The 26,933-nt window shown below is 58.3% G+C and overlaps 2 protein-coding genes and 1 non-coding gene across 5 annotated transcripts; 1 reads left to right on the top strand and 2 right to left on the bottom strand.

The window, feature by feature from the left end:
• On the top strand, window positions 1-8,118 carry ADCK5 (aarF domain containing kinase 5). 2 transcript variants are annotated; one of them, XM_075549102.1, is made up of 15 exons: window positions 1-87; window positions 3,266-3,366; window positions 3,534-3,683; window positions 5,416-5,491; window positions 5,605-5,805; window positions 5,963-6,103; window positions 6,203-6,316; window positions 6,393-6,524; window positions 6,598-6,681; window positions 6,765-6,846; window positions 6,921-6,999; window positions 7,110-7,201; window positions 7,261-7,513; window positions 7,611-7,727; window positions 7,811-8,118. In XM_075549102.1, the coding sequence occupies exons 1-15, from the start codon at window positions 76-78 to the stop codon at window positions 7,914-7,916; spliced, it is 1,740 nt and encodes a 579-aa protein (XP_075405217.1). In that variant the 5' UTR covers window positions 1-75; the 3' UTR covers window positions 7,917-8,118. The 2 variants fall into 2 exon arrangements, with proteins under 2 accessions (XP_075405217.1, XP_075405218.1); XM_075549103.1 differs by lacking the exon at window positions 1-87 and adding an exon at window positions 98-613.
• On the bottom strand, window positions 8,108-26,401 carry CPSF1 (cleavage and polyadenylation specific factor 1). Of its 2 annotated transcripts, none has more exons than XM_075549100.1 (38): window positions 26,261-26,401; window positions 25,993-26,151; window positions 16,245-16,275; window positions 16,021-16,163; window positions 15,858-15,938; window positions 15,533-15,684; window positions 15,304-15,450; window positions 15,091-15,230; window positions 14,893-15,003; window positions 14,679-14,772; window positions 14,518-14,605; window positions 14,310-14,432; window positions 14,188-14,239; window positions 13,987-14,081; window positions 13,841-13,915; window positions 13,688-13,768; window positions 13,487-13,576; window positions 13,265-13,375; window positions 13,056-13,197; window positions 12,810-12,988; window positions 12,456-12,592; window positions 12,199-12,373; window positions 11,908-12,114; window positions 11,731-11,820; window positions 11,484-11,627; window positions 11,258-11,410; window positions 10,442-10,558; window positions 10,252-10,342; window positions 10,046-10,130; window positions 9,825-9,966; window positions 9,590-9,742; window positions 9,329-9,505; window positions 9,172-9,238; window positions 9,037-9,084; window positions 8,795-8,950; window positions 8,583-8,712; window positions 8,328-8,466; window positions 8,108-8,247 (listed from the first exon to the last, which is right to left on the bottom strand). In XM_075549100.1, exons 2-38 carry the CDS (start codon window positions 26,134-26,136, stop codon window positions 8,200-8,202), a joined length of 4,338 nt encoding a protein of 1,445 aa, XP_075405215.1. In that variant the 5' UTR covers window positions 26,137-26,151; window positions 26,261-26,401; the 3' UTR covers window positions 8,108-8,199. The 2 variants fall into 2 exon arrangements, with proteins under 2 accessions (XP_075405215.1, XP_075405216.1); XM_075549101.1 differs by lacking the exon at window positions 26,261-26,401 and adding an exon at window positions 26,242-26,256.
• LOC142449756 (U1 spliceosomal RNA) lies at window positions 22,196-22,356 on the bottom strand. Its single transcript, XR_012784868.1, has one exon. It is a non-coding gene; the product is annotated as a U1 spliceosomal RNA (small nuclear RNA).
• Window positions 26,402-26,933: the final 532 nt, after the last annotated feature.

The following is a 26,933-nucleotide window of genomic DNA, read 5'->3' as shown; positions in this document are numbered from 1 at the left end:
GGTGTGCGCGCGGCGGCGCAAGGGCTGCTGGTCAGAGCGACTCCGCGGGAACCCAGCGGGCGGAGCGGCCGAAACATGTGGCGACCGGTGAGAGCCCTCTGTGCCGCGAACACCCCGCTGACGCCGCCGTCAGCAGCCCTCGGGCTCGCAGATTGCGCCCCGCGTTTGCAGGGACCCCAGAGACCCCGTCAGGGACCTGGTCCTGCGGCCCCGAGTTTCCTCGCAGACTCGCTGCTGTGAGCCGTGGGCACCTCGGAGCCCCGGACTCCTCCAGCCCCACGCCCCCAGCCCTCCCCGCGGAAGCCGCTGCTCCGTAGCCCTCCTCGGGCCCCTGGCTCCGGGCGCCCTCCTGGGCACCCCAGCTCTGATCACTACCGGAAGGGTACCTGTGTGGACTTCGGCCCCGGCCCCACGCCACTCCCTTCCTGCACCTTTCCAGCCCTGGTGTCTTCGCCGGCCATGGAATGTTGGCCTGGCCACCAGGAGCTAGACTTGGAGCGACAGCCCCAGGGTCCCTCCCCCGAGGGGCTGTGAGGACCGGGTGCCATTGACAAAGCTGGACAGCGACTCTCCAGTGGGAGGGTGGCACCCCCCTCCTTCGATTTCCCTCCAGGTGGGCATGGTGTGATGAGCTGCTGCCTGCAGGTCCTGCGCAGCTTCTTCAGTGTTTGTAGGGCTTCTTGTTACAGGGCCCTTCCACTCCGCCCCTCCCACCCAAGGGTGTGAGGAAATTGGGGAACGGGAGGCCCCTGCCCATCTTGGTGGTTCATTCTGCTAACTGGGTTCCCCTGAGTGCTGGCAGACACCCCTCTGGCTAGGTGAGCTGTGGGCCTGTCAGAAAGGATGCTGGGAGCAGGGCTGGCCCTGCCTGTCCTGTGTAGCAGCCTCAAGGCCTGATTGGGAAAAGGGGCATGGGAGTGGCCTGGACGCCTGCCATCCTGTCCAGGTTGGACTGTAGAGCCAGCCACAGGCGAGATCCGTAGCCCACTGGGGTCCTCCTGTCAAGGGAGTCCTATGACACACGTTGGTGGTGGGCGCCTTTTCTTCCTGGCAGCCTATTTTGGAACCATGGGGTGGGGGGGGACTGTGGAGAGTTCAGTCTTATGGGAGATAGACAGTCTGGCTGTGGCTATTTCAGCATGATAGGCCAGAGGGAGGCGGGGACAGTGTGGGGACTGGAGGCTGGAGACAGGATGGCGCCAGGTGGGGTGTCAGATGCACACTGGCTGGCAACAGCAGGGGCCAGGCCTTACTCATGGGCTCAGCCTCACCCCCTGAATATATGCGGCTGTTGTCGGCTCCCTCACCAGACACCCCACCTTTGGTTTGTTACCACCCTGACTCGGATCCTTCCACACCCTCCTAGCTGGGGGCACTGGACACACCTGAGCTCTGCTTTCCCCTCCACAGACCTCCCCTCTGCTCTCACTGGACAAAGCTGCTATCCTGCCAGGGGAGTCTCCCTAGTGTCCACAGAGGCCAGCTCTCACTCGGCCCCCGGTCCCCTCTGTGCCACCTGTATCGTGGGTGCAGTGGCTGAGCAGTAGGATGGGGTGTTTAGAGTGGATCAGGTTTGGCTGGATCACTAGAGCAGGTGTCTAGGAGGCATGGGCAGGGACGTGAGGGGTGGGACCTGCTTGGCCAAGAATGGAGAGCCCTTCTGTGAACAGGTGTTGACACTTCTTCAGACCAGGCTGGCAGTGGGGTAGGACCCCCCCCCCCATTCACAAACCTGGGGTCTGGGTGGTGGCAAGCCCCGTTGCCCACTGCTCCTCCAGTCTGCAGCGCTGGCGTGGCCTTGCCCCTCTCCTCCCAGGCCGGGCCAGACCTTGGGCCGGTGGTGCCCTTGCAATGGTCTGTGTGCATGCCAGAGGCTCTTAATTGCAGCTGCATTCCTCTGTGGCAACAGCCGCCTAGAAACCATGGTCAGGACTCACTAAGCCTGGTTTATTTTGTGGTTGATTTTAGTTATTTTTGCTGTTGTTGACCCACACAATCATTCCTTACAGCAGCGCCGAGCTCGAGGCAGCTTGTCCAGCTGACGTGTTGTTTGGTTTTACAGAGGTGCAGGGGGTATTTTTGGCATAAGCTTTGAAGATTATCTCTGTCCAACAGGTGCCAGAAAGCCTGAAGTCCATGGAAAGTCTGTCGTCCTGTTTTGTGTCAATCTGAGGTCAAAATGTTCCCATGTCGTGCTGCCTCCTCTCCCTGCTGCTCCAGGCAGACAGGGACTTGGATGTTGCACAAGCCCCAGGTGGGCGAGCAGACACTAGGCATGGTGCTGTGACCAGGTTCCTACCCTTCTGCCAGGGCCCCACACTCTGAGTGGTAGTTTGTGCAGCAGCGCCCTTGCTTGATCCTCATTGCTGTAGGGCACGCTCAATTCCGCATCTTACAGTGTACAACCGACCATGTGGTCCCTTCATCCGCTGAGCGGACGCTCAACACTCCCTAGGTCGTGGTGCTCTCTCTCAGACACACACACACCTCCCGTCACCACTAATACACGGTGGTGTGGTCTCTATACAGTGGCCTGTCCTTAATCTTTTTCTGTGAAGGAGGCTGGTCAGTGTCCGGCCTTTGATGGCCAGCTTACTTCTGCCAGCCTGTGCCTTCAGGCTTCATCCACCCTGTGACCTGTGTCCCACCCGATGCCTTTCCTCCTGCCAGCTACTCCATGGCCGCTGAGCGCTTTGCTGTCCCACCTGGTGCCAGGCATGTGGTGGTCCCATCTGGGAGGCGTGTGGGTGGAGCCCTGAGGCGCCACCCTGCTTTGAACAGCTGCCACACTGCTTGGCAAGCAGGGGCTCATTCTGCATCCCACTCCTCACCCAGTCACCCTCACCTGTTGGTCTGATGTTGGCCCTTCTCTGAGGACCTGTCTGGTCTTTGGCTTGGTGCCAGATGGCTTCTTTCTGGGGTGCAGATGGCCTCCCCTGGTCATTTGAGTGGTCACAGGACATCATGGCCCTGGGCATCTCAGGCAGTATGGTGGGTGGTGGGCTGGCACTGGTTGGAGGCCAGAGCTGGGGACTACTTGAAGGGATATTTCAGTGGCCTGGAAGTGGCCCACCATTCACAGGGTGCAGCCCAGAAAACTGTGGCTGAGCTGGCCTCTGCCTTTCCTCCAGTCAGATGATGCTTGCTCCCAGCAGGTGGCCTATCTACCATAGAGTCCAGCTAGTATGCGTCTAGAGTCCCACACGTCCACGGGATGTGGGTGCTGGCCGCCCACCGCCCTGATTTGTCACCTGCTCTCTCGTAGTGTCAACTGTGCTCCCTCCACTCTGCCCTGCTGCCCAGCAGGAGACCCTGGCCACCACCTGCCTCATTCTTCAGGAGGAACGTGAGGGTCCCACCTACAAGGTACGGACTCCCCACCTGGCTGAGTGTAGATGACCAGGGCCCCCACATGTGTGGAAGGGGGCTTGGGCCATGTGCACATCTTCAACTTCAGGAGGAGGCTGGCCTTGCAGGAGCAGACGGTGGAACAGTTGAGGCATGACCAGGGTCTGGGCTCCTCTCCCCTCCAGCTCTAGGCACCCCATGCCTCTGTGGAAGAAAGCGACAGCTGCCACAGTGGTGGCCGTGCCCTTGCTCCTTGGTGCCCACTACCTCACGGCTGAGACGCAGGAGAAACGGAGGGTGCGGCTCGTGATGGAAGGTGTCGGGCGCTTCAGCAGGTTGGTGGCTGCGGGCCAGCTGTGATGTGACAAGCCTGCTGGTCAGCTTAGGAGTGGCTGCATGTGACCTGGGGCAGATGCCTGTCTCTTCTCCTTCCCTTACTCGAACAGCATAGGCATCCAGGTAGAGACCTGGGGGCCCCTTCCGCCTGAGCTGTGACTACTGGCCTTGGCTGGCTCTGCCATGGCCCTTTCCTCCCTAGCTTGCTGGGTGACAGCGCAGGCTGCGTGAGGCTGGATCGCTGGTAATGCCATGCTCTTCACAGCCTGCAGTGCCTCATGCCCGCCCTTGTCTACAAGCTTCAGGCACAGTGGCTGGGCATGCCTTTCCGAGAGTGGTCTCTGGGTTTGCCAACGGACCTGCCGCCTGTTAGGAGGTCCTGGGAGGTATCCTCAGTCTGGGCAATCCTGGGGTTGTCTTGGTCCCCCACCTGGCTGACTGGGCCAGGGGGTGCAGGCACCAGAGGGGAAGGTTCTGCTGGCCGGGCCTGTCTGGGTGCCCTCAACTCCAGGCGTGCTGGCTCCTGGCCTACACCTGATGGGTTGAACTGGACCAGAGGGCGGGAAGCTCTCAGTTTGAGTGGCTGGGACCCTGGGGACAGTGACAAGCAAGCAGTAGTCCAAGGAGGTGCCAGGTGGGGCCACTTGGGCCACTAAAGAGACTGGTGGGGAGGAGCTTCAGATAGGTGGGTGTGCAGGGACCATGACGGCCCTCTGCAGCGGTGGCCTGGCTGCTTGCTGGCCCTGCTTCTCTCATCTAAGAGCTTAGCTGGGGGTGAGGGGGGGGTTATTCTCGACGTCGTGAAGTTTTACGAGTAGCACAGTTCTTTGTCCTTGGGTCCACGTGCTGAGCTGCCACAGGCCCTCAGTGAGGCCTGTCTGCAAAAGCACAAAGGAAGGACCTAGGGACGTGCCACCCGGCTGACCTGCAGACCCCAGTTCAGTCCAGGGTCACACGTAGGTGCCAACTCCAAGCTGGAACGGTGCCGTGGTGTTGTCTTACCTCCCACTGACTTGGATCATCAAAGAGGACACTCGGTCTCTTATGCACGCTAGGGTGCTCACCCAGGTCAGGTGGCACCGATCAGACGAGCTCCCTGGGAGTCCAGCTCTCCCAGAAGGCATGGACACACAGTGACCGCTGCTGCTGGGCTCTGAGGGCCACACGGCTGGTGCCCAAGTATGCATGCACATGGCAGAGACAAATTCTAAAATCCAAGCTGACCCACAAGAACAGGCGACAGGCAGGCGTGTCCCTCACCCCCAAATAGGCCCCACGTGCCCAGCCTGCCTGTTAGGGACAAGAAAGGTCTTCCCCCTTCCTGCCCAGTTTTCTGTGGGGACCCCAGTGTATCCCAGGCATCCAAGGTCGGCCACACCCATTGCTGTTTTCTCTCTGACCCAGCCCCGCAGCCAGAGTTTGGCCAGGGACACTCCCTCCTAGTTGCCTTCCCCAGGCATCTCTTGTGGTTCCTGAAGCCTGACCTGCTCTGTACACCTCCCTCAGAGTCCTCAGTTCTGCCCTGCCCAGTGCCCCTAGTTCCAAAATCCCCTCCCTCCTTTGTGATGGGGGCTAGTCTAGTGGGCAGGAAGGTGTCACCGACAGCAGGATCCTGTGCGTCACCCTGGCTCTTGGGCCCCTCTGCCCCACCTCACTGTCCTGGCTGGGTGGGCAGGTGGGTTGCTGGAGGCCAGAGGCTGGAGATGTTGCCTGAGTGGCCTCTGTCCCCAGGTCCCTGTACATCGGCCTGCAGATCTCCCTGGACTACTGGTGGTGCAGTAACATCCTTCTGCAGGGTGTGGATGAGGTTTGTGCCTGAGTGCCCCTCTCCTGCCCTGTCCATGGGGCGTGGTGGTGGTGGCCCTGGCTGGGAGGTGGCCCACCTACCCCACCCCAGCCCTTCCCCATGCCTGTGGTCAGAACAGCCCGAGGTACCTGGAGGTGATGTCTGCATGTCACCAGCGGGCAGCTGATGCCCTGGTAGCTGGGGCCATCAGAAACGGGGGCCTCTACATCAAGCTGGGCCAGGGGCTGTGCTCCTTCAACCACCTGCTGCCTGCCGAATACATAAAGACCCTACGTGTGCTGGAAGACCGGGCCCTCCCGCAGGGCTTGCAGGAGGTGAACAGCAGCAGGGGAACTCAGGCCAGCAGGGGCAGGGCAGAGCTGGGTGGGCGGGCAGGCAGGCAGGGGAGGGCCGGAGGTGAGCAGTGGCAGGATGGGTGGGCAGTCCGGCCAGCAGGCGGGGTGGGTGGGCCTCACCCAGGTGCCCTGGCAGGTGGACGAGCTATTCCTTGAGGATTTCCAGGCGCCCGCCCACAAGGTCTTCCGGGAATTTGACTACCACCCATTGGCGGCAGCAAGCCTAGCCCAGGTGCACAGGGCCCGATTGCAGGACGGCACTGCTGTGGCTGTGAAGGTGCGGGGCCGAAGCCTCAAGACGGTGGGGGGGGGGGGAGACGGGGCAGAGGCAGCATTGGGGACACCAGGCCCGACACCACCTGCCCCCCCCCCCCAGGTGCAGTACCTCGACCTGCGGGACCGCTTCGATGGTGACATCTACACGCTGGAGTTGTTGCTGCGCATTGTGGAGCTCATGCACCCCAGCTTCGGCTTCAGCTGGGTCCTCCAGGTGCCATAGCTAGGCAGCACAGACCTTTGTCCAGCAGAGGACTGCCCACACCAGCCTGACACCCTGTGACCCTTAGGACCTGAAGGGGACTTTGGCACAGGAGCTGGACTTTGAGAACGAGGGCCGCAATGCAGAGCGCTGTGCAAAGGACCTGCAGCACTTCAGCTATGTCGTGGTCCCCCGAGTACACTGGGACAAGACCAGCAAGGTGGGCGGGATCTGGGGGAGAGGGTGGCCAGGCCAGGGCAGGCCTGCTAAGCCAGCGCTTCCATTCCCTGCAGCGCGTGCTGACTGCAGACTTCTGCGAGGGCTGCAAGGTCAACGATGTGGAGGCCATCAAGGCGCAGGGGTTGGCGCTGCAGGATGTGAGTGTGCCACCATGGGCGGGAGGGTGGGGGGGACCTGGGCTGGGGTGCAGCCTGCCCACCACAGCTGTCTGCCCTCCCAGATAGCCCAGAAGCTCATCCAGGCCTTCGCAGAACAGATTTTCTATACTGGCTTCATCCACTCTGACCCGCACCCTGGCAACGGTAGGCAGAGTGGGGCGGGCAGGGCTGGCTAGGTGGGCAGGGCAGCTGGGCCTGAGCAGCAACTGTGCCCCCAGTGTTGGTGCGGAAGGGCCCAGATGGGAAGGCGGAGCTGGTGCTGTTGGACCATGGGCTGTATCAGTTCCTGGACCTTCAGTAAGTGGGGAAGCTGGGGGGTCCCCTCGTGTGTCTCTGTGTGTGTGTGTGTGTGTGTGTGCCCGTCCCCGCCCAGGCTCTACTCCCCGACTGAGCCTGCTGGCCTACAGGGACCGCTCGGCACTGTGCCAGCTGTGGCGTGCCATCATCCTAAGGGACAGCATGGCGATGAAGGCGCACGCTGCAGCACTTGGCGCACCAGGTGAGCACAGCAGGGCGGGGACCCAGGGTGCAGAGCCACTCAGCCCGCCTGTCCTCCAGACCACCTCCTGTTCTGCGAGGTGCTGATGCAGAGGCCTGTGCGGCTGGGCCAGCTGTGGCGGTCCCACCTGCTGAGCCGGGAGGAGCTGGCCTACATGCAGGAAATGGCCCGAGAGCACTTTGAGGACATCATGCGCCTGCTCAAGGCCCTGCCGCGCCCCATGCTGCTCGTGCTGCGAAACATCAACACTGTTCGGGCCATCAACGCTGCCCTTGGGGCCCCCGTTGATCGCTATTTCCTCATGGCCAAGAGGTCTGTGGCTCTGCCCTTGGGTCCCAAAAGAGGCCGGGTTGGGGTGGGGCTGGGTCGTGTGCACCATGAATTGACTCAGGCGTGGCCCTACTGGTAGTGCTGTCAGTGGCTGGAGCCGCCTAGTCGGTGCCTCGTACCAGGGGATCTATCACGTAGGCCTCCTGCGCAGAATCAAGGTGATCTGGGAGACGCTCAAGTTTGAAGTGGCCCTGAGGTGAGTGGACACTGGGCTGGCAGGGTGGGTCCTGGGCCCCGCTGCCCATCCATCTGCATCCTTGTGACCTGGCCCTCCTTCAGGCTGGAGATCATCCTGATGCGGCTCACCGCCCTGGTAGTCCGCAGTCTCGTCAAGCTAGGCCTCATGGTCGAGCCAGAGGGCCTCTACGAGTACCTGGAGACCTAGGTGCCCGCCCCCTTGAGCAGCATAGAGGACCAAGGACAATGCGGCTGCTCCCCCCACGCTCCCTCTGTGGCCACTGGAGCTGTGCCCCAGGCTAACGACACAGATGCTCAGACTCAGGATGGCTGGAGCAAGGGCAGCCTGGAGGGGCAGGGACGGGAGGCCTGCAATGACCACACACCTTTTCAAACAAATTTTCAAAAACCAATAATTTTTTTTTGTGTTTTGTACAAAAAGGAGAGGTGGGTGGTGGGTGGTGGCTGGAGGTGGCAGCACCTCCCCAGGTCTAGAAGTGGGCGGTGACTCGGTCAGTCTCCAGGAGATCATCAAGGATCTGTGGGGACAGGGGAGGCTGTGAGGGGGTGGGGGCAGTGGGCAGGGGCATTGGGGTAAAAGTGGAGGTGGGGCACTCACGATGTCCGGCGTGGTGCCTATCTTCTTGGCTAGCTCCCCACGCTCCATGGTGCTCAGGTAGAGGTAGCGGTTCAGCAGCTCCCCATCCAACACGTTGCGTACCGCGTTCTGCAGGACACGCCGGTCCACGTGCAGCATGCTGGAGACACACGAGGGCAGGGTCAGGGGCACGCAGGGGTAGGGACAGGGGCACACAGGGTAGGGGCAGGGGCAGGGGCACAGGGGCAGGTGCCAGGTAGCGAGGAGAACACGCACCGGAAGGCTCGAGGGTTGAGGCCCGCGTGGTGGGGCAGCATGGTGGTGAGTGCGTTCTGCAGCATGAGCAGCCGGCGGTAGGTCTTCTCTTGCATGGGCAGCAGCAGCCCAATGCCGCCGTCCAGGGTGGCTGTGGGGCCAAGGGGTAAAGGGTGAGGTGTGTGCCAGCGTCAACCCCCCCACTCCCACCCCGCCCAGTCCCCGCCCCTCACCGAACCACGTGATGTGCTTGTTCTCCCACACCACAGACTTTTTGGTGGGCCCCTCAGCAGCGCCCCGGCAGGGCGTCCTCCAGAAGGTGTTCACGTGGGCGCCCACATGGAAGTCCGCCCGGCGCAGCAGGCGCATCCCTCCAAAACTCTCCTTAGCTGGGCGGAGACGGCGGTCACTGCCCACCCTGCCCCTCCCCCACCCCGGCCCCAGCTGGCCCCTTGGTCCCCAGCCCCCTACTCACCTTCTGGCAGGTACATATACACCATAAGGTTGCGGTCACGGTCAGACACTGGAAAGGTGAGGCCGGAAGGGTCAGCTACCTAGTTCTCCCCGCCCAGCCCAGTTGTTCCCCTGCCCTCACTCTGTGCCCCCTCACCTAGGAAGCCCAGCTGGGCATTATCCACCATGAAGTCCACACTGTACACCTCGAGGGGCTTGGCATCCTGGGGGGTGGATGGGATAGAGGTCAGACGGCCTGGAGTGACCCTGAGCCCGGCCTAGCCCCCGACCCGGGCCCCACGCCTGATCCACACCCGAGACACCAGGCTGAGGGTCTTGCTCTCCTCCTGGTAGCGCAGCAGCGAGATGCTCTTCATAACATCAGCGGCCAGGATGAAGTTCTTCACGCTGATCATCTGGTGAATGTAGAGCTGTGTGTCGATGAAGGCCATGCCTGTCAGCTCGCTGGCCCGCAGGCTCCACAGGAAGATCTGGGGGGGGGGGGGGGTGTGAGGGGGTGGGTGGCAGGCCGTGCCTATCAGCCCTCCACAGGAAGATGGGGGTGGGTGCCACACCTTCTGGCCAATGGCAGACACCAGGTGACCATTGCAGTGGCACAGGGCAGTCACTGGGCCCTTCTGCTCCTTCTCGTACAAGACCTTAAACTTGTTCTTGGTCAGGGGCTGGCCAGGCTCAGGCACCACCTCGATCACGTCCATGATCAGGATCTAGGGGGTGGGGGAGGGTCTCTAGCTCATGGGGGGCAGAGGGGCTCCTGGGCACCGCCCTGCCCGCCCTTGCCACGCTTACCCGCCCTCGGCAGGTGACCTCCTCGCCCTGCATGAGGCAAGTGCCCGCGGCCACGTAGCCTTTGAGGCCAGACACGGTCTCCTCGCTCCGCAGTGCCACCGTCTTCATGCACGTCACGTGCTCCCACTCCTCCAGCTCGATCCTTGGGGGAGAAGGGACTAGTCCAGAAACACCCCCTACCCCACCCCCCACGCCCCACCCCCGCCTGGGCTGCAGCCCACCTGGCATTGGGGATGGTCTCCCAGCTGACCGGGGAGATGAGCTGGATGGAGAAGGCTTCCTGCTGGGGGTGGATATAGCGGTCATCTGTGGGCACAGGTCAGATAAAGTGGCAGTCAGGTGGGGGCACTGGGCAGTGGAGCGGGCACAGTGAGAAGAGGTTGGAGGGAAGGTGGTGTGAAGCTGGGCAGCCCCAGGTGGCACGCACCCCTCTCAATGGTTTCAAACTCCTTCTCCTCGCCGGTCATACGAGGGATGCGGGTGCAGGGTGCGTTGGTGCTGGTGGCAACGGCATACACCTGCAGGGTGAGGCGCAGGGAAGGGGCGGGCGCTGGGCATTAGGGCCAGGCCGGATGTGGGGCAGCCATGGGACAGGAGCTCAGGGGCAAGTTTCTGACCTTGGACTCCACATGATAGGCCACATAGTGGGCAGTGCAGCGCAGCGGGACCTTCCTGACTGGCCACGGGGCATCATAGGACAAGTAGGCGGGCAGGACACTGATACGCAGCTCACCCTGGAGGGGGCAGGGACAGGAGAGTAGGTGGGCGCCCTGACACTGCCCGCAGGGCTGGGTGGGTGGGCCCGGGCCCGGCACAGACCTTTATGGTGAACCTCGGGGGCAGGGACGGAGGCTGGAGTGTCCTGGGGTCCCAGGCAAAGGCGGCACATATGTGGCTGAGGGGGCCACATGATGCCAGGCAGTCTGTTACTGTGGAGACTGCAGTACCTGTGTCCCCGGGCTCATTTCAAACTGGTCGAGGATGCTGAGGTCAGAGGGCATGAGCTGCCCTCACAAGCTGGCTTCAAGCCAGTGCAGTCTGTCCTTTGAAAGGACTGTGGCCATACCAGGGAACTGAAAACTGTGCCAGGGCCACCCCCACTAGGCAGCAGCTCCAGGTTGGTGACCCCATGGCCAGGCTTGCTCTCTGTGGCCCCAGTCCTGAAGATGACCTTCCTGGCCCAGAGTCTAGACCAGTGGTTCTCAACCTTCCTAATGCCACGACCCTTTAATACAGTTCCTCATGTTGTGGCGACCCCCCAACCACAACATTATTGTCACTGCTACGTCATCACTGTCATTTTGCTACTGTTATGAATCTGGCGACCCTGTGAAAGGGTCGTTTGACCCCCAGGTTGAGAACTGCTGGTCCAGGGCCTCTCCTTCAGCATTTGCACTGGACAGTGTCGGTGAGGGTGGGCGAGTGCTCCCTACCTGTCTGTTGAAATACAGGAAGCCTCGGGGGCAGTTGACGTTGTGGAAAGGGGCGAAAGAGTCAATAGGGCCGTCGATGGCCATGGGGTGCAGCCGCAGGGCCCCCCGGCCAGTCACCAGGAGCCAGTGAGGTGAGGGGCCGCAGATGAAGACCTGGAACAGACACAGTGAGGCAGCGGCCAAGCCCCCTCCCACCCATGCCCGGCATCCCGACAAGCCTGCCTACCCCTGAATAGCCGTAAATGTCCTCGAAATAGCGGAAGCGTGCCACCCGGGCCCGGGCTGTGGCCCCCTCCTCAGCCCCTCCTCCCTCTGCCTTCTTCTTCGATGGCTTTGGCCGCTTCTCACGGAAGTTGATGTTGTGGGGGACCTGAGGGAGACTGTGTGAGGGGCTGGACCCCAGCTGACCCTGCCAGCTCATGACCCCCGGGTGACCCATCCCCACCCCACTGACTGGGTCCAACTACCATCACCTTCTTGAAGCGGACTTTGAGGTTGGCCTGGCCAAGCTGTGAATCATGGGGGAAGGCTTCATAGATGAGCAGTTCCTGGTCCACATGCACCTGGTAGGGGGTGGAGTAATGTGGAAGTGAGGTGGGGGAGCAGGGCAGGGGAACAGGCGGTGGTGGGTTATGGGGTCCACGGCTCACCAGGAGGTAGGGTCTGCTCTGCCGGCTGCCCAGAGCCACCAGCAACACCTCCTTGACCAGAGGCAGCTCGCCCTGTCGCGTGACCTCCTCCTTGCGGGCCTCGCCCTGAGAGGTAGGCTGTCCAAAGGAGCTGTCCACCAGCACCCGTTGCCCCACTGGGAAGTTCTTGACCAGGAACACCAGCCGCCAGTCGGGGAGCTGATAGATCTAGGGGGTGGGCAGGGGTGGTTTGCCAGCGCCCGCCCACGGGCCAGGTGGGCCAGTGGGGTGGGCAGGGCGGGGTGAGCTCACCTCCATAGCTCCGTTCTCACGCACCAGCAGGCACCAGTGGGTGGGCTCGGCGCGGAAGGGCACAGGCTCTCTGTCGGCGGGGGGCTGGCTGCTCCTGCGAGCTTCCTCCTTACAGGGGCTGAAGAGGGAGCTAGAGTCCCCGTAGAGCATCTCCTCCTCCTCGTCCACTGTGGGGCTGCGCCAGGGAGCTGTCAGAGGCAGTCTGGGGGCAGGGCCAAACACCACCCACCCCACCCCACCCCACCCCACCCACACACCTAGTCTCAGATCCCAGGCCTTCGGCCTCCAAGCCACCACGGGCCCCCAGCTCATCGCGGGCCCCACCCAGGCGGCTCTCGGTGGTGAACATGCAGCTGACATCCCGGTACACACAGAGGGCAATCACCTTGGACTGCTGTCGGGGGGAGGGGGGCAGCAGGGGTGGCTCAGCAGGTGCCATGCACGACATAGGGACTTTCTGGGGAGGGTGAGGAGATGGGCAGGGGTGGGGATGATGGGGACCCAGGGACACTGGGGGGCAATAAGGTCAGGCACTGGCAGGGTGTGGGGAAAGGGGTGAGCACAGGATGAGGAGATAGGTGGGGCATCGGGACACCAGGGGACAGGCCTACATGGTGGAGCGGGGGCTTGTGCAGGGCCAGGCGGTGGTGGCGCCCCCCATACGAGTCACTCTTGAGCAGGAACATGGTGATGTGGCCCTCAGCGCTCATGATGACCACGTAGGGGTCGGCCACTGCACACTGCACGATGGGGGAGCCAAGGTCCACAGGGATGAAGTGCAACTGGTTCACTGTGGGTGCAGGGGGTCAGTCAGCATGGTCTAAGGCCACGTCCCTCCCTGGGACCTGCCCACCTACCTCCTTCCAGCAGGCGGATGCCCAGAGGGGACACTTGGACGATGTAGCGGTTGTCCCCAATGTTGCCGGCGAACACCGTGGGGCCCTGCGTGGCAAAGCCGCTGGTGTCTAGCTCCATGATCTCCTGGCCAGTTTGTAGGACCTGTAGGCAAGGTGAGGAGTCACAGCTGCCCAGGCCCCTGCCCTGCCACCCAGGCCCCTGCCCGCACCATGGTGGAGTCCTCCCGGCTCAGGATCAGGAATCCGTGTCTCCGCCCCTCTTCTTCAGCCTCAGAGGTGCTGGGCTCCTGCTCTGTGCCCTCCCCTTGGGGGCCATCATCCTGGAGGGCAGAGTAGGGGCAAGCATCACAGCAGGGACACATGTCCTAGGCTCAGGTACAGAAGCAGAGTACACGCGAGACATGCCAGGCTGAGTGCTCGTGCCTGCCTACCTCCTCCTTCCGAGCAGGGGCAATGACTGTCCACAGGTCATAGCAGCCAGGTAGCTCAAAGGTGGTTACCACCTGGGGCCGGATGCTCTTCTGCAAATTTGAGGCACAGTCAGCCCAGCCCAGGTGGACCATTCCAACCTGCCACACACACTCCTGCAGCCCTGAGACCATGTGCTCCCTGCCTGCCCACCCTCCACACACCTGCAGCACTGACAGAGCTCCGTTCTTCCCGTAGCCAGAGCAGACCACGATCTCCAGGTCTGGCTCGGGGCTGTTCTGAAACTGCAGTGGGAGGGGGTGAGGGCCGAGATCCCCGCCCCCCCCACCCCCTCCCCTGCCTGTCCCAGCAGGTACCTCTTCGGAGAGGAAGGCGGGCTCGCCCATGGCAGCATTGGCACAGGGCCCAATGTTGAGGATGCTGTCACACACCTGTGGGCACAACAAGGTCACAGTGGTGGTGGCTGGCCAGTGGGTGGGGTGCCCTAGTGCCCGGCTCTCACCTCAAAGGAGTAGGTAGCCAGCTGCGTGCCTGACTGGGCCTCATTCCCGTAGACCTCGATCTCGTCCACTTCATCCTGAGGCGCTGACTTGCCCCCTGCAGCACCAAGAGCCCTTTGAGGGCCCTGCCCTCCCCTGCCCGCCCCTGCACCACAGTCCTGCCCTCCCCTGGCCCCCTCCCCCCGCCCCGACCTGGCTCTCACCTGCCCAGCCCGCTGGAGTGTCCACCCGCTTCTTCTTCACAGGTGGCTCTTCCTGTGGATGGGAGGGACAGTGAGCGGCCTGAGCCCCACGGCTGCCACCAGCCCAGCCCCGGGCCACGCACCTTGTCGGCTGTCTCCCGGGCGGTGTTGGCTGGGGGCTCCTGCAACTTCTCTGTGTACTTGAGCAGAAGCGAGTTGCCCAGTCGGGAGCCCAGAAACAGGTAGCCGGGCTCCATGGTGACCATCTGCAGGTGGTGGGAATGAGGAGGGCAGCCAAGGCCCAGGACCGGACCTGCCCTGCCCCACCCCACTGCACAGCACAGCACTCACGCTGGTGGTAAGGACGCTGGCAGCGGCCTTGTCGAAGTGGAAGGCACGGACGCTGCGCATGCCGTCGGTGATGAGGGTCAGCACGTAGCTGGGTGGGGAAGGTGGACACTGAGCAGGCTGGAGGGGCACTGGTGGGGGCAGGGCTCAGGACAGGGACTCACATCTCACCGCCCTTGAGAGAGATGACCATCTTGTCATAAGAGATGAAAGCAGCCTGAGCACAGTCCAGAGTGATCCGCAGGCCTTCCTGTGTGCCTGAGGGGGGTGCGGGGGGGGACGTGTGTGCTGAGCCACGGCACAGCCCCACCCCTGCTTCAGCCAAACCCTTCTGCTGTGTCCCAGAACCCTGCCATCAGCCCAGGGGTGTCCACTCACGCAGAGGGAAAGCCGTGGTGCCCGCCGTGAGGCTGTTGAGGGCCACTCCGTAGGGGGGCACACTCTGGTTGAGGTACAGCAGGGAGTTGACAGCAAACACCACTACTCCACCTGGAGGACATGGGGGTGGGCAGGACTTGGGGCTTCCTGCTGGCCCCATCCCCTGTGCCTCTGGCCCCAACGTGCTGCCACCCTCACCTATGGGCTTGGGCACAGCCAGGGCCTGGGTGCAGTCAAAGGGCAGGTTGGTGAGTGACCAGATGACAGGGTGGACCTTCTGTGTGATGTTCAGTGAGATGGCCACGATGGAGCACGTGTCCTGCCGTACGGCCACCCTCCTGGGGATAGAATCGGTCAGCAGGGTTCCCAGAGCTCCGGTCGACCACTCCCACTGGCACAGCCCCACCTCACCCGGGCCAGGTCTGGTTGGGCTCAAACAGGATGAGCAGGGTGGGTTCGTAGTAGCCATGCAGGAACTGCAGGTCTATGATGTTCAGCAGCTTCTCATCCAGTGCCCGCACGTCTATGATATAGCTGGGCAGGAAACTGGACCGCTGCCTGTGAGACGGTATGTCAAGGTGGGGTGCCAGGGCAGAGGCAGCCCTGTCACCCGCCCTGCATACTCCCCCTGTGGACTCACCCCTCGCCCATGAGCCCCTCGTGCTCCTCGGCCAGGCTTTCCCTGCGGAAGGGCAGCACCACAAGCCGCGTGCCGTAGGTCAGCATGACAGCGCAGCGCCCATCGGGGTCCACTCGCACCCGTGGTCTGTGCACATTCTGCACAAACCCATCCTGGGGACAGGGCACCAGGCTAGACGGGGGCTCCTAGAAGGACTCTGATCCTGGAGACTTGAGGCCGGGGAAGCCTGACCCCAGGACTATAAGGCTGGGGAAGCTTGCCCCGGGGATGCCAAGGCTGGGGGACACCAAGGCTGGCTTGGGCAGGGGAACCAGATCAAGCCTACCCGCAGCTCCGGTTCCTCAAAGTAGTGCAGGGACAGTGTCTTCAGGTCATGGGTTCCTGGGTCATATTCCACCACTGACAACTGGGGAGGTATGGCAAGGTCAGGACGGTGCCCCTCCCTCCATTGTCTGCCTACCCCTCCCCCGCCACACCAGCTGACCCACCTTGGCATCCTGAAAGCTCAGGAGCAGGGCATCCCTCTTAGCCCCTGCCAGCTGCACACTGGCCATGGACATGACGTTCCCAAAGAAGGAGAAAGAGGCCACCAGCTCCAGCCTCTCGCGATGCTCACGGTGGGTCCTCCCATCTGGATGAGAGGCTGGTGGGTGTGGGCTTGGACCCCCCCCCCCACACACACACACGCATGCACCGCAGGCCCCTCACTCACCTGTGCCCCGGTCATTCTTGGTCAGCAGTGCCTGGAAGAGAGGAGCGGTGAAGGAGCCCAGGAACTCATGACTGAAGATACCGGGCCCTTGGGCACACCAGTGGGCACAGCCACGCTGCCTCCAGTCTGCCAGCTGTCCCCTACCACGTGCTTGGAAAAGGAGCTTCTCCCCCAGAAAGGCCCATGGCCTCCATGGTCAGCTCTGGGGCCCCGTGAGCATGTCAAGTGGAGACCTGCCCCATGGAGTTCCAGGATGCCGCTGGCTCAGACCATCGGCCTTGCTTCCCCGCTGGCACTGCCTCGCTCCAGGCTAGCAGCCCAACGCTCCTCCAGGGGGCCTTTCAGAAACAGGCCCAAACCTCGTGAATCACCACTCCTCCAAGGGAGAGCAGAACTTTAAAGCCACACTCCACTGTGGTCACCTGCATGGGTGTCACCCAGAGGGTGTGCTGAGTCCAACGCCCAGCTCCCAGCAAACCAAGAAAATGCCAAAGAGACAGCAGCGACTCTCAGTAGACCTTCAGGAAGGGTGACCCCGCCGTGTATCTGCCCTCAAAACGACCATGACCCATGCAAGCCCACCAAGGCTGGAGAGCTGGGGCTCACACCTCCTGTCAGCGTCAATGAACTTGAACAAGCACACAGAAAGCACACTGGAGCTACCTCAGACAACTGGAGGGAGAAACCCCACTGGGTCTGTACCCCAAAGAAGTCAGAGCCACGTCCCATGGCACAGCTCAGGGTCACGAAGCTGGGAGCAGCCCACACACCCATCAGCAGAGAAAGGACAATGAAACCCTGGTCGGCCACATGGGGGGGGGCAGTGATGACCCCAGGAGCACCCGTCTCAGACGCACAAGCAGTGCTGTGAGTGGGAGTGCAAGTCAGACTGGCGTCCCAAGGGGCCCCCCTGTGCGGAGGAGTGGGGGAGATGAACCACGGACGGGAAAGGTCTGGGTGAAACGGGGTCCACAGTACCTGAACAACAGTTAGTTGAATGCAGAGTGGATGGTCTAAAATGTAACCCCCACCCAATTCACAACAGAAAGTCCATTGTAAAAAAAGAAAGAGTGACTAACAGCTAAGTGAAGGCCAAGACAATGCCCCTGGCCATCCCAGGGCAACCAAGCGGTGGGGGGTGGGGGAAGATGCTGCTCTGGCAGATGCCACCACCCTGGGGGGGGGGGCAGGTTACCCCGAGGCAAAGGTCCACTAGTGATATCATTTCCCTCAATGCCAGAAATGAGTGAGCCACTTGGTGGACAATTAGACCCCCTCTTGCACCAAAAGCCCTCTCACCCCAGGGTGGGGACAGCGTGTAGGACACCTGCGCTCCATGGGATGCCCTGGCCAGTGCAGGGCGGAGAGTAACCGGACAAATGGTGGTGGGGGACCCTACTGTTCTTTACAGATGACTGCATATATGAAGGTAGGAGCCCTGGGAGTAGAGAGGTTACGCTTTGGGCCAAGATCCGCCTGGCCGGCAGTTTGAAACCACCAGCAGCTCCGCAGGAGAAGGACTGGGCTCTCTCCTCCGCTATGAGTTGGCATCGATTCAACAGCAGTGAGTGTTTGGTATACACGAAAATGGAAAACAAGTTGCAAATGAATTTCTAAATCGCTCAAGGTTTAGGAGAGTAGCTGGATCCAAGGCCAGCGCCGAATCAAAGGCACTTCTAAAGACAAGCGAGAACCCGCTGGAGAAATGCCACCAGGGTGCTGCACTGCGAGAGAGGCTTGAAGGCCGCCAGGAAGAGGAGGACGACAGGACATGGGCAGGTGGAGGCTGGGCAAGAGGTCCCAGGAGGATCCTCTGGGGGCCCATTCCTGAAGGAGGAATGGCCTGATTAAAAGTACTGTCTGCAGGTACAAGCAGGGCAAAGCCAAGAACCCGCTGCACAGGTGTGGGTGCTGCTCCCAGTGCTCGTCCCAGAACACCTGTCCCACCCACCCTGCCCCCAGTTGTTGACCAGCCACACCCAAACCTGGTCCATTCGGCCGAACACAAAGCTGCCCCACTGGGACCTCTGGGGCCCCAACCCAACGTCCCAGTGCACACCGAGTACCCGCAGACAGCTGAGCGTTTCTTCCTTTGGGGCTTTCTAATTCTTTGCACATTTCATTATCATCTTAGCTGCCCTGGGAGATCTTCTGGGGTTTTTAAAAATTATTTTATTAGGGGCTCATACAACTCCTATCACAATCCATACAGTCATCAATTGTATAAAGCACATTTGTACATTCGTTGTCCTCATCATTCTCAAAACATTTGCTCTCCACCCAAGCCCCTGGCATCAGCTCATTTTCCCCCTCCCTCCCCCTCCCCCTCCCTCATGAACCCTTGATAATTTATAAATTATTATTTTGTCATACCTTGTTCTATCCCACATCTCCCTTCCCCCACTTTTCTGTTGTCCGTCCCCCAGAGAGGTCACATGATCCTTGAAATTGGTTCCCCCTTTCCAACCCAACCTCCCTATGCCCTCCCAATACCACCACTCACACCACTGGTCCTGAAGGGATCATCCACCCTGGCTTCCCTATGTTTCCAGTTCCCATCTGTACCAGTGTACATCCTCTGGTCTAGCCAGACTTGCAAGGTAGGATTTGGATCATGACAGCGGGGGGGGGGGGGGGGGGGCAGGGGGAGAGAGGAAGCATTTAGGAACTAGAGGAATGTTGTATTTTTCATCGTTGCTACATCGCACCCTGACTGTCTTGTCTCCTCCCCAAGACCCTTCTGTAAGGGGATGTCCAGTGGCTTACAAATGGGCTTTGGGTCTCCACTCCACACTCGCCCCCTCATTCACTATAAGATTTTTTGTTCTGATGATGCCTGATCCCTGATCCCGTTGACACCTGTGATCACACAGGCTGGTGTGCTTCTTCCATGTGGGCTTTGTTGCTTCTGAGCTAGAAGGCCGCTTGTTTACCTTCAAGCCTTTAAGACCCTATATGCTATATCTTTTGATAGCCGGGCACCATCAGCTTTCTTCGCCACATTTGCTTATGTACCCATTTGTCTTCAGTAGTCATATCAGGGAGGTGAGCACACAATGATATGATTTTTTTTGTTCTTTGATGTCTGATAACTGATCCCTTCGGAACCTTGTGATCACTCAGGCTGGTGTGCTTCTTCCATGTGGGCTTTATTGCTTCTGAGCTAGATGGCCGCTTGTTTACCTTCAAGCCTTTAAGACCCCAGACGCTATATATTTTGATAGCCGGGCACCATCAGCTTTCTTCACAACATTTGGTTATTCACCCACTTTGTCTTCAGCAGTTGTGTCGGGAAGGTGAGCATCATAAAATGCCAATTTAATAGAACAAAGTATTCTTGCATTGAGGGAGTACTTGAGTGGAGGTTCAATGTCCCTCTGCTACCTTAATACTAACCCTATAAATATATGCACATAGATCTATTTCCCCATCCTCATGTATAAATATATTTACATATGTACATGTCTTTATCTAGACCTCTATAAATGCCCTCTGCCTCCCAGCTCTTTCCTCTATTTCCTTTGACTGTCCTCCTGTGCCCTGGGAGAGTCTCTATTCAGCTCCTTGACCGCTTCTTTTCCACGCACACCATATCAGAAACTGGAAGAACTCAGGGGAAAAATTCAAGCTGCAATCTTGAAAGATTCTATAGGCAGAATATTGAAGGATGCAGGAAGCATCAAGATGGAAAGAATGCACAGTCGCAGTCCACCATTTCAGAAGGTAGCATATGAGCAAGAGCCAGGGGTGCCGACGGGAGTTTAAATGGCAATGAATGCATTAACCAGAACTAGGGCTGCAGAACTGATGGGCTACCCGTGGAAAAGTTTCCGCAAGCAGAAGCAGCACTGGAAGCACTCACTTGTCTATGCCAGGAAACATGGAAGACAGCTATTTGGCCAGCTGATGAAGAGATCTGAATTGTGCCATTCCAAAGAAAGGTGGCCCAAGAAAACACCCACCCTACAGAACAATGTCACTGACACTGACAGGGCGCTGCCTGAGGTGCAGGCTGGACGCAGAAGACATGCAAGAAGGGGCATCATGGCTGATGTCAGAGGGACCTAGGCTCAAAGCACAGATGTTTGCGTGTGTTTTATTGACTGTGCCAAAGTACTCAACTGTGTGGACCAGATAGATACACTGTGTATGACTTTAAGAAGAATGGATATTCCAGAACACCTCACTGTACTCCCGAGGAACTTGTACGTGGATCAAGAGACAGTTATGGAAACCGAACAAGGTTTAAAATCAGGAGAGGTGTGTCCGGGTTGTATCTTCTCATCAGACTTGTTCAGTCTGGACTCTATGAAGAAGGAGGAGGCTTCTAAGAACCTGTGGTTTGCAGCTGACACAGCCTTGCTTGCTGAAAGCGAGGAAGAAATGAAGCACTTGCTGATGGAGATCAAAGATTGCAGCCTTCAGGAGGGATGACGACTCAATGTAGAGACCAACATCCTCACAAGTGGACCAACAGGTAAATGGAGGAAAGGTTGAAGTTGTCAAGGATTTTGTCTTGCCTGGATCCACACTCAATGCTCGTGGAAGCAGCAGTCAGAAGATTAAGAAATGTACTGAGTTGGGAAAATCTACTCAGGGCTCCTTGAGAGTGTTGGAGAAGCAAGGGTATTTCTTTCAGGGCAAAGGTGCACCTGACCGGCCGTGGTGTTCTCCATTGCCTCCTCTGCATGTGAAAAGGGCAGTGAAGAAGGAAGACGGAGGAAGGGTTTCTGCATTTGAACTGTGCCAGAGGAGAATAGGGAAAGTACCACGGACCGCTAAAAGGACAAACCATCTGTGTAGAAAGAAGTCAGGCCAGAGTGCTCCGCAGAGGCAAGGATGGCAACTCTTCGTCTTCCGTACTTTGGGCGTGTTGTCAGGAGAAAACAGTCCCTGGAGAAGGACCTCACATTTGGTAAGGGGGAGGGGCCGTGAGGAAGAGGAAGGGCCTCCACGAGATGGACTGACACCGTGGCTGGAACAATGGAAAGGTAGTAGGCTGGCACAGGACTGTGCACTAGTTCATTCTGTTGTGCAGAGGCAGCTCAGTGGCACTTAACAACAACAGGCAGCAAGTGAATCCAACTCCTAACCAACCTGTAGGACAGATGGAGCTGCCACCAGGGTTTCCAAGGCTGTCACCTTCCCAGTAAGCACCTGAAGAGCACAGACAGCACCCTTCAATATGAATTGCACCCCACGTTATAAGAAAATGTCTCACAGCTGCACTGTGGAGTAAATCACAGTGGACAGGGATGACTGCAGGAGCCAAGAACTTCATTCTACTTGGATCAACAGTCAGCACCCCAATTGTTTGTGTCTCCACAGGGAAAGAGGGACCAGACTTCAACCCAGTGCTCCAAGATGTGAATGCAACATGCCGGCGTGGAGTAGGGAACCAGCGGAGAGGGCTGAAGGGCCGGCCTCAATCCCAACTATGTGGACAGATGCCCCTCCCCCCAGAAGAATTTATTTCAGAGGACAGCACTGAAGCTGCAGCTCAGGGAGAGGGACATGTCTGATGGGAGCACACGGGAGCAGATGAAGGGGGAGGAAGAGAGAGTAGAGCACATCCTGGCCCACCAAGCCTTGAAGATGATATTCCCGCTCAGAGCAGCCAATTCACAGAGAAGACCATATGGTCGGCCCCACTATGAGACACGACATCCCTCACTGACCCATAGCCCTACAAGAGACAACACTGGAGACACACTGTGGGTTGCGCCCAATCTGATCCCACCACACCGAGGCAAAACACCAAGGGTGTGCAACAGAACAGCAAGGGGAACATAGCAATGAAGTCCCCAGCGAATACCAAAAATAGACTTTGGGGCCAGATCTTGGCATCCCATCAGACTTGACTGGAAAACACTCCTAAAGGCCAACAAACAGTCCTTGAACTAACTACAAGCTTTGCTTTTTTTGCTGTTGTGCTGTTTTTTGGGGGGTTTTTTGAGAGCGCGAACACAGTCCTCACTACCACACATTATGCAGTTGAGTTTCCCACATTTGGGGAAATCGCAGGGGTCAGCACATCCGGAGTGCAATGGATAAGCCTCGCCCTGGGAAAACCGCCTTCGTGATCATGGTATCTCCCCTGCCAGGTAAGTATTGTGCTGGGTTTTTGTCACTGGCTTTTTGTTGTTGTTTTCTTTTGTTGCTTGGCTTTGCTGTCTTGTTTTTTTGCATATTATCTCCGTAGGTCTGTCTAAATAAAATAGCTGGATGAACAATCTAGAGGAAAAATCAATGGGACCGACAGTTCCAGGAGGACATGGGAGAAGGGGAGGTGGAGGAAAAGGAAGTGTTGTTAACAAACCCAGGGACAAGGGAACAACTAGTGATCCAAATGAGTGGTGAGGAGGGTGTGGGAGGCCTAGTAGGGCATGATCAGGGATGGTGTAACCAAGAGGAATTACTGTAACCCAAATGAAGACTGAGCATGATAGTGGGACAAGAGGAAACTAAAAGGAAATAGAGGAAAGAGCTAATTGGCAAAGGGTATTTATAGAAGTCTAAATAAAGACATGTACATATGTAATCACAAAAAAAAATTTGAAGGTGAACAAGCAGCCATCGAGCTCAGAAGCAACAAAGCCCACAAGGAAGAAGCACACCAGTCTGTGTGATCACGAGGTGTCAAAGGGATGAGGTACCGGGCATCAAAGAACAAAAAATCATCATTGTGAATGAGGGGGAGTGTGGAGTGGGGACCCAAAGTCCATCTGTAGGCAACTGGACATCCCCTTATGGAAGGGTCACGGGGAAAAGAGCCAGTCAGGGTGCAGTGTAGCAATGATGAAACATACAACTTCCCTCTAGTTCCTAAGTGCTTCCCTCCTCCCACTATAATGATCCCAATTCTACCTTGCAAGTCTGGCTAGACCAGAGAATGTACACTGGTACAGATTAGAACTGCAAACATGGGCGGGGGGAGGGTGAACATCAGCTGGCAAACCAGATGCAAAAGATCTCTTGCTTCAGTGTCAGAAAGCAAAGATGGCACTTTGAAGAAGGTTATTTTCAATCACCTCCCGTGCACCTGATTGCTGGACGATGAAGATGAAAGACTAGAGCAGAAGGGATGCATCTGAGTTGCAGGGTTGATGAAGGACATTAACTGCAATTTGGAAAGCCAGCAGGACCAATGGATCTGCTCCTCAGAAGGGAAGATGGTGAGACTGCCTCCTGGTACCAGGAGGAACCAGTCCCTGGAGATGGGCATCGTACTTAGCAAGTAGGTGGTCATTGAAAAAGAGGAAGACAAAATTAAAAAAAAGAAAAAGAGGAAGACTCCTTGAGATTAACTGAACAGGGGCAGCAACAGCAGACTTCACACCTAACAGTTGTGCAGGTGGGACAGGGCTGGGCAGTGTTTCATTCTGCTGAGCATGGGATCACTATGAGCTCACAAAGCTCCCAGTGGGTTCAAAATGACCACCATTCAATAGTGGCCAAGCACTTAAGCACTGCACCATTGGGTTCCCTGCCTGGCACATTGCAGGCACTTCATATCTCTTAGAAAGAGGAATGAATGGACCTCAGCAGGTGGGCCTTCAATCTGTTGGTTAAAAATCTCACACCGTTTGTCATAAAAGCTGAGTGGTATCAGAAGAGAGAGATCATGACTGATGGTAGTTTAAAAAAAATCCCATGAATTTCTGCAAAGTGAGCCTGAAAACCAGCTCTAAGGGTAAGCAGGGCCAGCTCCCTTCCAACATGGGAGTTACACATATTTATATGCAAGATCACTTTTTAAAAAGATCATTCTATTGGGGGCTCTTATAGCTCTAGTCACAATCCATACAACTATCCATTATATCAAACCATCTGTACATATGTTGTCATCTTTTCCAAATAATTTTCTTTCTACTTGAGCCCCTGGCATCAGTTCCTCCCTCCCTCCTCTACCCTCCCTTCCCCAGGACCCTTGATAATTTATAAATTTTTTTTTTCATGTCTTACACCGACTGCTCTAATTTCACCCACTTTTCTGCTGTTCGTCCCCCTGGGATCGGGCCATATGTCGATCATTGTGATTGGTTCCCCCTTACTCCACTCCCAACTGAAAAGATCACGTTTTCAATTCTGACTTCCATGAGAGCCAAATACTGACTTAAAACAGCTGTGTTCCAAACAAAGATGACTGTTTATAACAATATTCACAGTCACAAAGGTCACAGGAATAAATGCATCCCTTTCTATTTTGTCTGCTTTATCACTACAAACAGGAATCCAATAGTGTGCATATTACACACACACCCCCACACACACACGGTCAGCTTCTTTCGGCTGCAAGACCCTCCTGGGAGCCAGCAGGGACTCTAACTGGACTATGAGGGCCAGTCCACTCTACACTGCAGGCCGGATGGGCGGGTGCACCCCATTACTGCACTTGGCCACCTCTGGCCTAGGCCTGGAGCTGGCTGAGAATACACTCTGGTCCTCATCCCTTGGCCTGGTTAAGCCCCCGCCCCCCCCCCCAGCCAACCCCCTTCAATGACAGCTAAGAGGAGACCTCCTGGGAGAAGCCTTCCACCCAGGCAGCCGAGCACCCCTGCCTGCATTTTCTCCATGGACGGCACCTTTGCTGAGACCCTCCGTCAGCCTTGGCCAGCCAAATACAGTATACAGCATACCTTCCAGTGCAGAAAAACATTAAGGAGGCACTTCCAGACACACTAGAACAGCTCTAGCACAGTACAGCAGTAATCATAGTAGTGTTTGGATGCTTGTCACATTAAATGTCCACTGGTTTTCACAACCATTTTCTGTATCTTGAGTTTTCCCTGAAATAGGTTTCACCAAGGTCGGTTGGAACCGGAGGGCTGCTTGTATCAGACTGGACCTTGTTCCATTAGCCAGGAATGCCCGCCCCCCACCCCCCAAGCCTCAGAAAGACCTAGCTGTTCAGCTGTTAGCAACAGTGCCTCCTCCACCCACTGCAGGAATGCTGGTGACACAGTGAGCTAAGCACCAGAAGCTAATGGAGCTGCTCAGCTGGACAAAGAGGGGCTCGGCTGATTCTATGGATTCCCAGCCTTGGAAACTCTATGTATGGGACAGTTCTACTCTGTCCTACAGGGTTGCTTGGGGTCAGCATCCATGTCAGGGCAGTGGGCTTGGGGTTTGTGTTTTGTTTTGTTTTATTTCTTGGGTGCTTAGTCTGTAACCTGCCATGTGCTTACATGCCTGTTAAGGAATGCAGCCATTCTCTCCCACCCCACCAATGGCTGGGGAGGGAGGGGGAAAGAGAGGAGCTGATATCAAGAGCTCAAATACAAGATAAATGTTCAGAAAATAATGAAGGCACCGTATGTACAAATACGCTTGGTATAATTGATATATGCATCGTTATAAGAGCTGACAGAGCCACCGATAAAATGATCTTTAGAAACCAAAAAGGAATGCTGCCCCCACCCCACCTCCTGTGTGCAGGTTTCATTTAGCACTGGGTCCTAGCACACTGGAGATGTTCGTATTTGCGTTTTATAAGGTGGGGGGGGGGTCGGTGGCTGATGGCCTCGGGCCAGGCTCCTGTCCACCGGGGCAAGAGGAATTTCACTGCAGTAAGGCGAGTAGGGAGCCGACGAGCCTTTCTAACAGCACCCGTGGTGCTGCCGTCTGGGAAATCCACAGGGCGGCTCTGCCCGGTCCTGCGGCACGGCTGGGAGGCCGAAGTGCCTGGACGGCAGCGAGCGTGGCTTTTCTGGGGCGAGCTGCTCAGGTGCCCGAGGCAGGGCCCTACCTCGGCGTCGCGGTTGAGGCGGTAAACGTAGAGCTGCGAGGTGCCGGCCACCACGAGGTTGCGCTCGCTGTTGCTGAAGAAGTTGCAGTACATGGCGAACTCCAGACCGGTGGGCGGGTGCGCCTGCTTGTAGACGGCGTACATGGCGCCGAGTCCAGGCTGCGCGGGGCCCAGGAAACAGGGTGAGCAGGACCGCCCGCACAAGACCCCTAGCCCCCGGCGCCCCCCTCTCCGGCCTCGCGCCACTACCTTCCTCACACCCACCCACCTGGCCGCGGGAGCCCGTTCGAAGGGGACCCGGAAGAGCCACGAGCACGGCCCGACCGGCCCGGCAACTGAACACCAAGGTTCCGGTCACCAAGGTTCCGGCCTCCTGCGCCTGCGCAGCCCCGGCGCGCTGGGAGGGGCTTCTGGACCGACAGTGACCCCTGCTGGCCGCGCGCGGCGGCGTGGGCTCCCGGCTCTGCTCCGCGAAGCGCCGGCGGCCCCCGGCCCGAGCTCTTGGGCCCTCGCCCTTGCTACGCGGGTGGTCAAGCACTGTCCCACCTCCATCCGGCCTGCTCTCCCCAGCCCAGCCTCTGCAGCGGAGCCGCCCCGCCACCCAGCCTCCCAGCACCACCCACGGGCAGGGACGGGCCTGGGGGCCTCGCTTCCGCCTGGCTGGACTCTGTTCCCAAAGGCCCCGCAGCCACGGCGAATGCACACGCAACACGCGATGAAGAGGGAGGGAGGGAATGGGCTCGTTACAGAAAATGTTTTGAAAACGATGATGTACGGATCTGCTTGACACGATGGATGTGGATTGTGATAAGACCTGTAAAAGCCTCCAATAAAATGGTTTTTTAACGTGAGGGATTTGCATACAGAATGGAGTATTTTTCATCCAAAAAGGAATTACAAACGACTTCGCTTGTACGTGCGCTGGAACCCGTGGCACCGCG

Source organism: Tenrec ecaudatus, chromosome 5, assembly GCF_050624435.1.
Source record: "Tenrec ecaudatus isolate mTenEca1 chromosome 5, mTenEca1.hap1, whole genome shotgun sequence".
Lineage (NCBI taxonomy): Eukaryota > Metazoa > Chordata > Mammalia > Afrosoricida > Tenrecidae > Tenrec > Tenrec ecaudatus.
This window is presented reverse-complemented; position numbering and strand designations above follow the sequence as displayed.

What these genes read in the sequence shown, in the direction of transcription:
- ADCK5 (XM_075549102.1), top strand. An exon ending in TGCAGCACTTGGCGCACCAG is followed by an intron (nt 7,202 to 7,260) that starts GTGAGCACAGCA and finishes CCTGTCCTCCAG; the next exon opens with ACCACCTCCTGTTCTGCGAG. An exon ending in TATTTCCTCATGGCCAAGAG is followed by an intron (nt 7,514 to 7,610) that starts GTCTGTGGCTCT and finishes CCCTACTGGTAG; the next exon opens with TGCTGTCAGTGGCTGGAGCC.
- CPSF1 (XM_075549100.1), bottom strand. Translation starts at nt 26,136, where the DNA reads ATGTACGCCGTCTACAAGCAGGCGCACCCGCCCACCGGTCTGGAGTTC. An exon ending in TGGCTACCTACTCCTTTGAG is followed by an intron (nt 13,916 to 13,986) that starts GTGAGAGCCGGG and finishes TTGTGCCCACAG; the next exon opens with GTGTGTGACAGCATCCTCAA. An exon ending in GTATATGTACCTGCCAGAAG is followed by an intron (nt 8,951 to 9,036) that starts GTGAGTAGGGGG and finishes GTCTCCGCCCAG; the next exon opens with CTAAGGAGAGTTTTGGAGGG.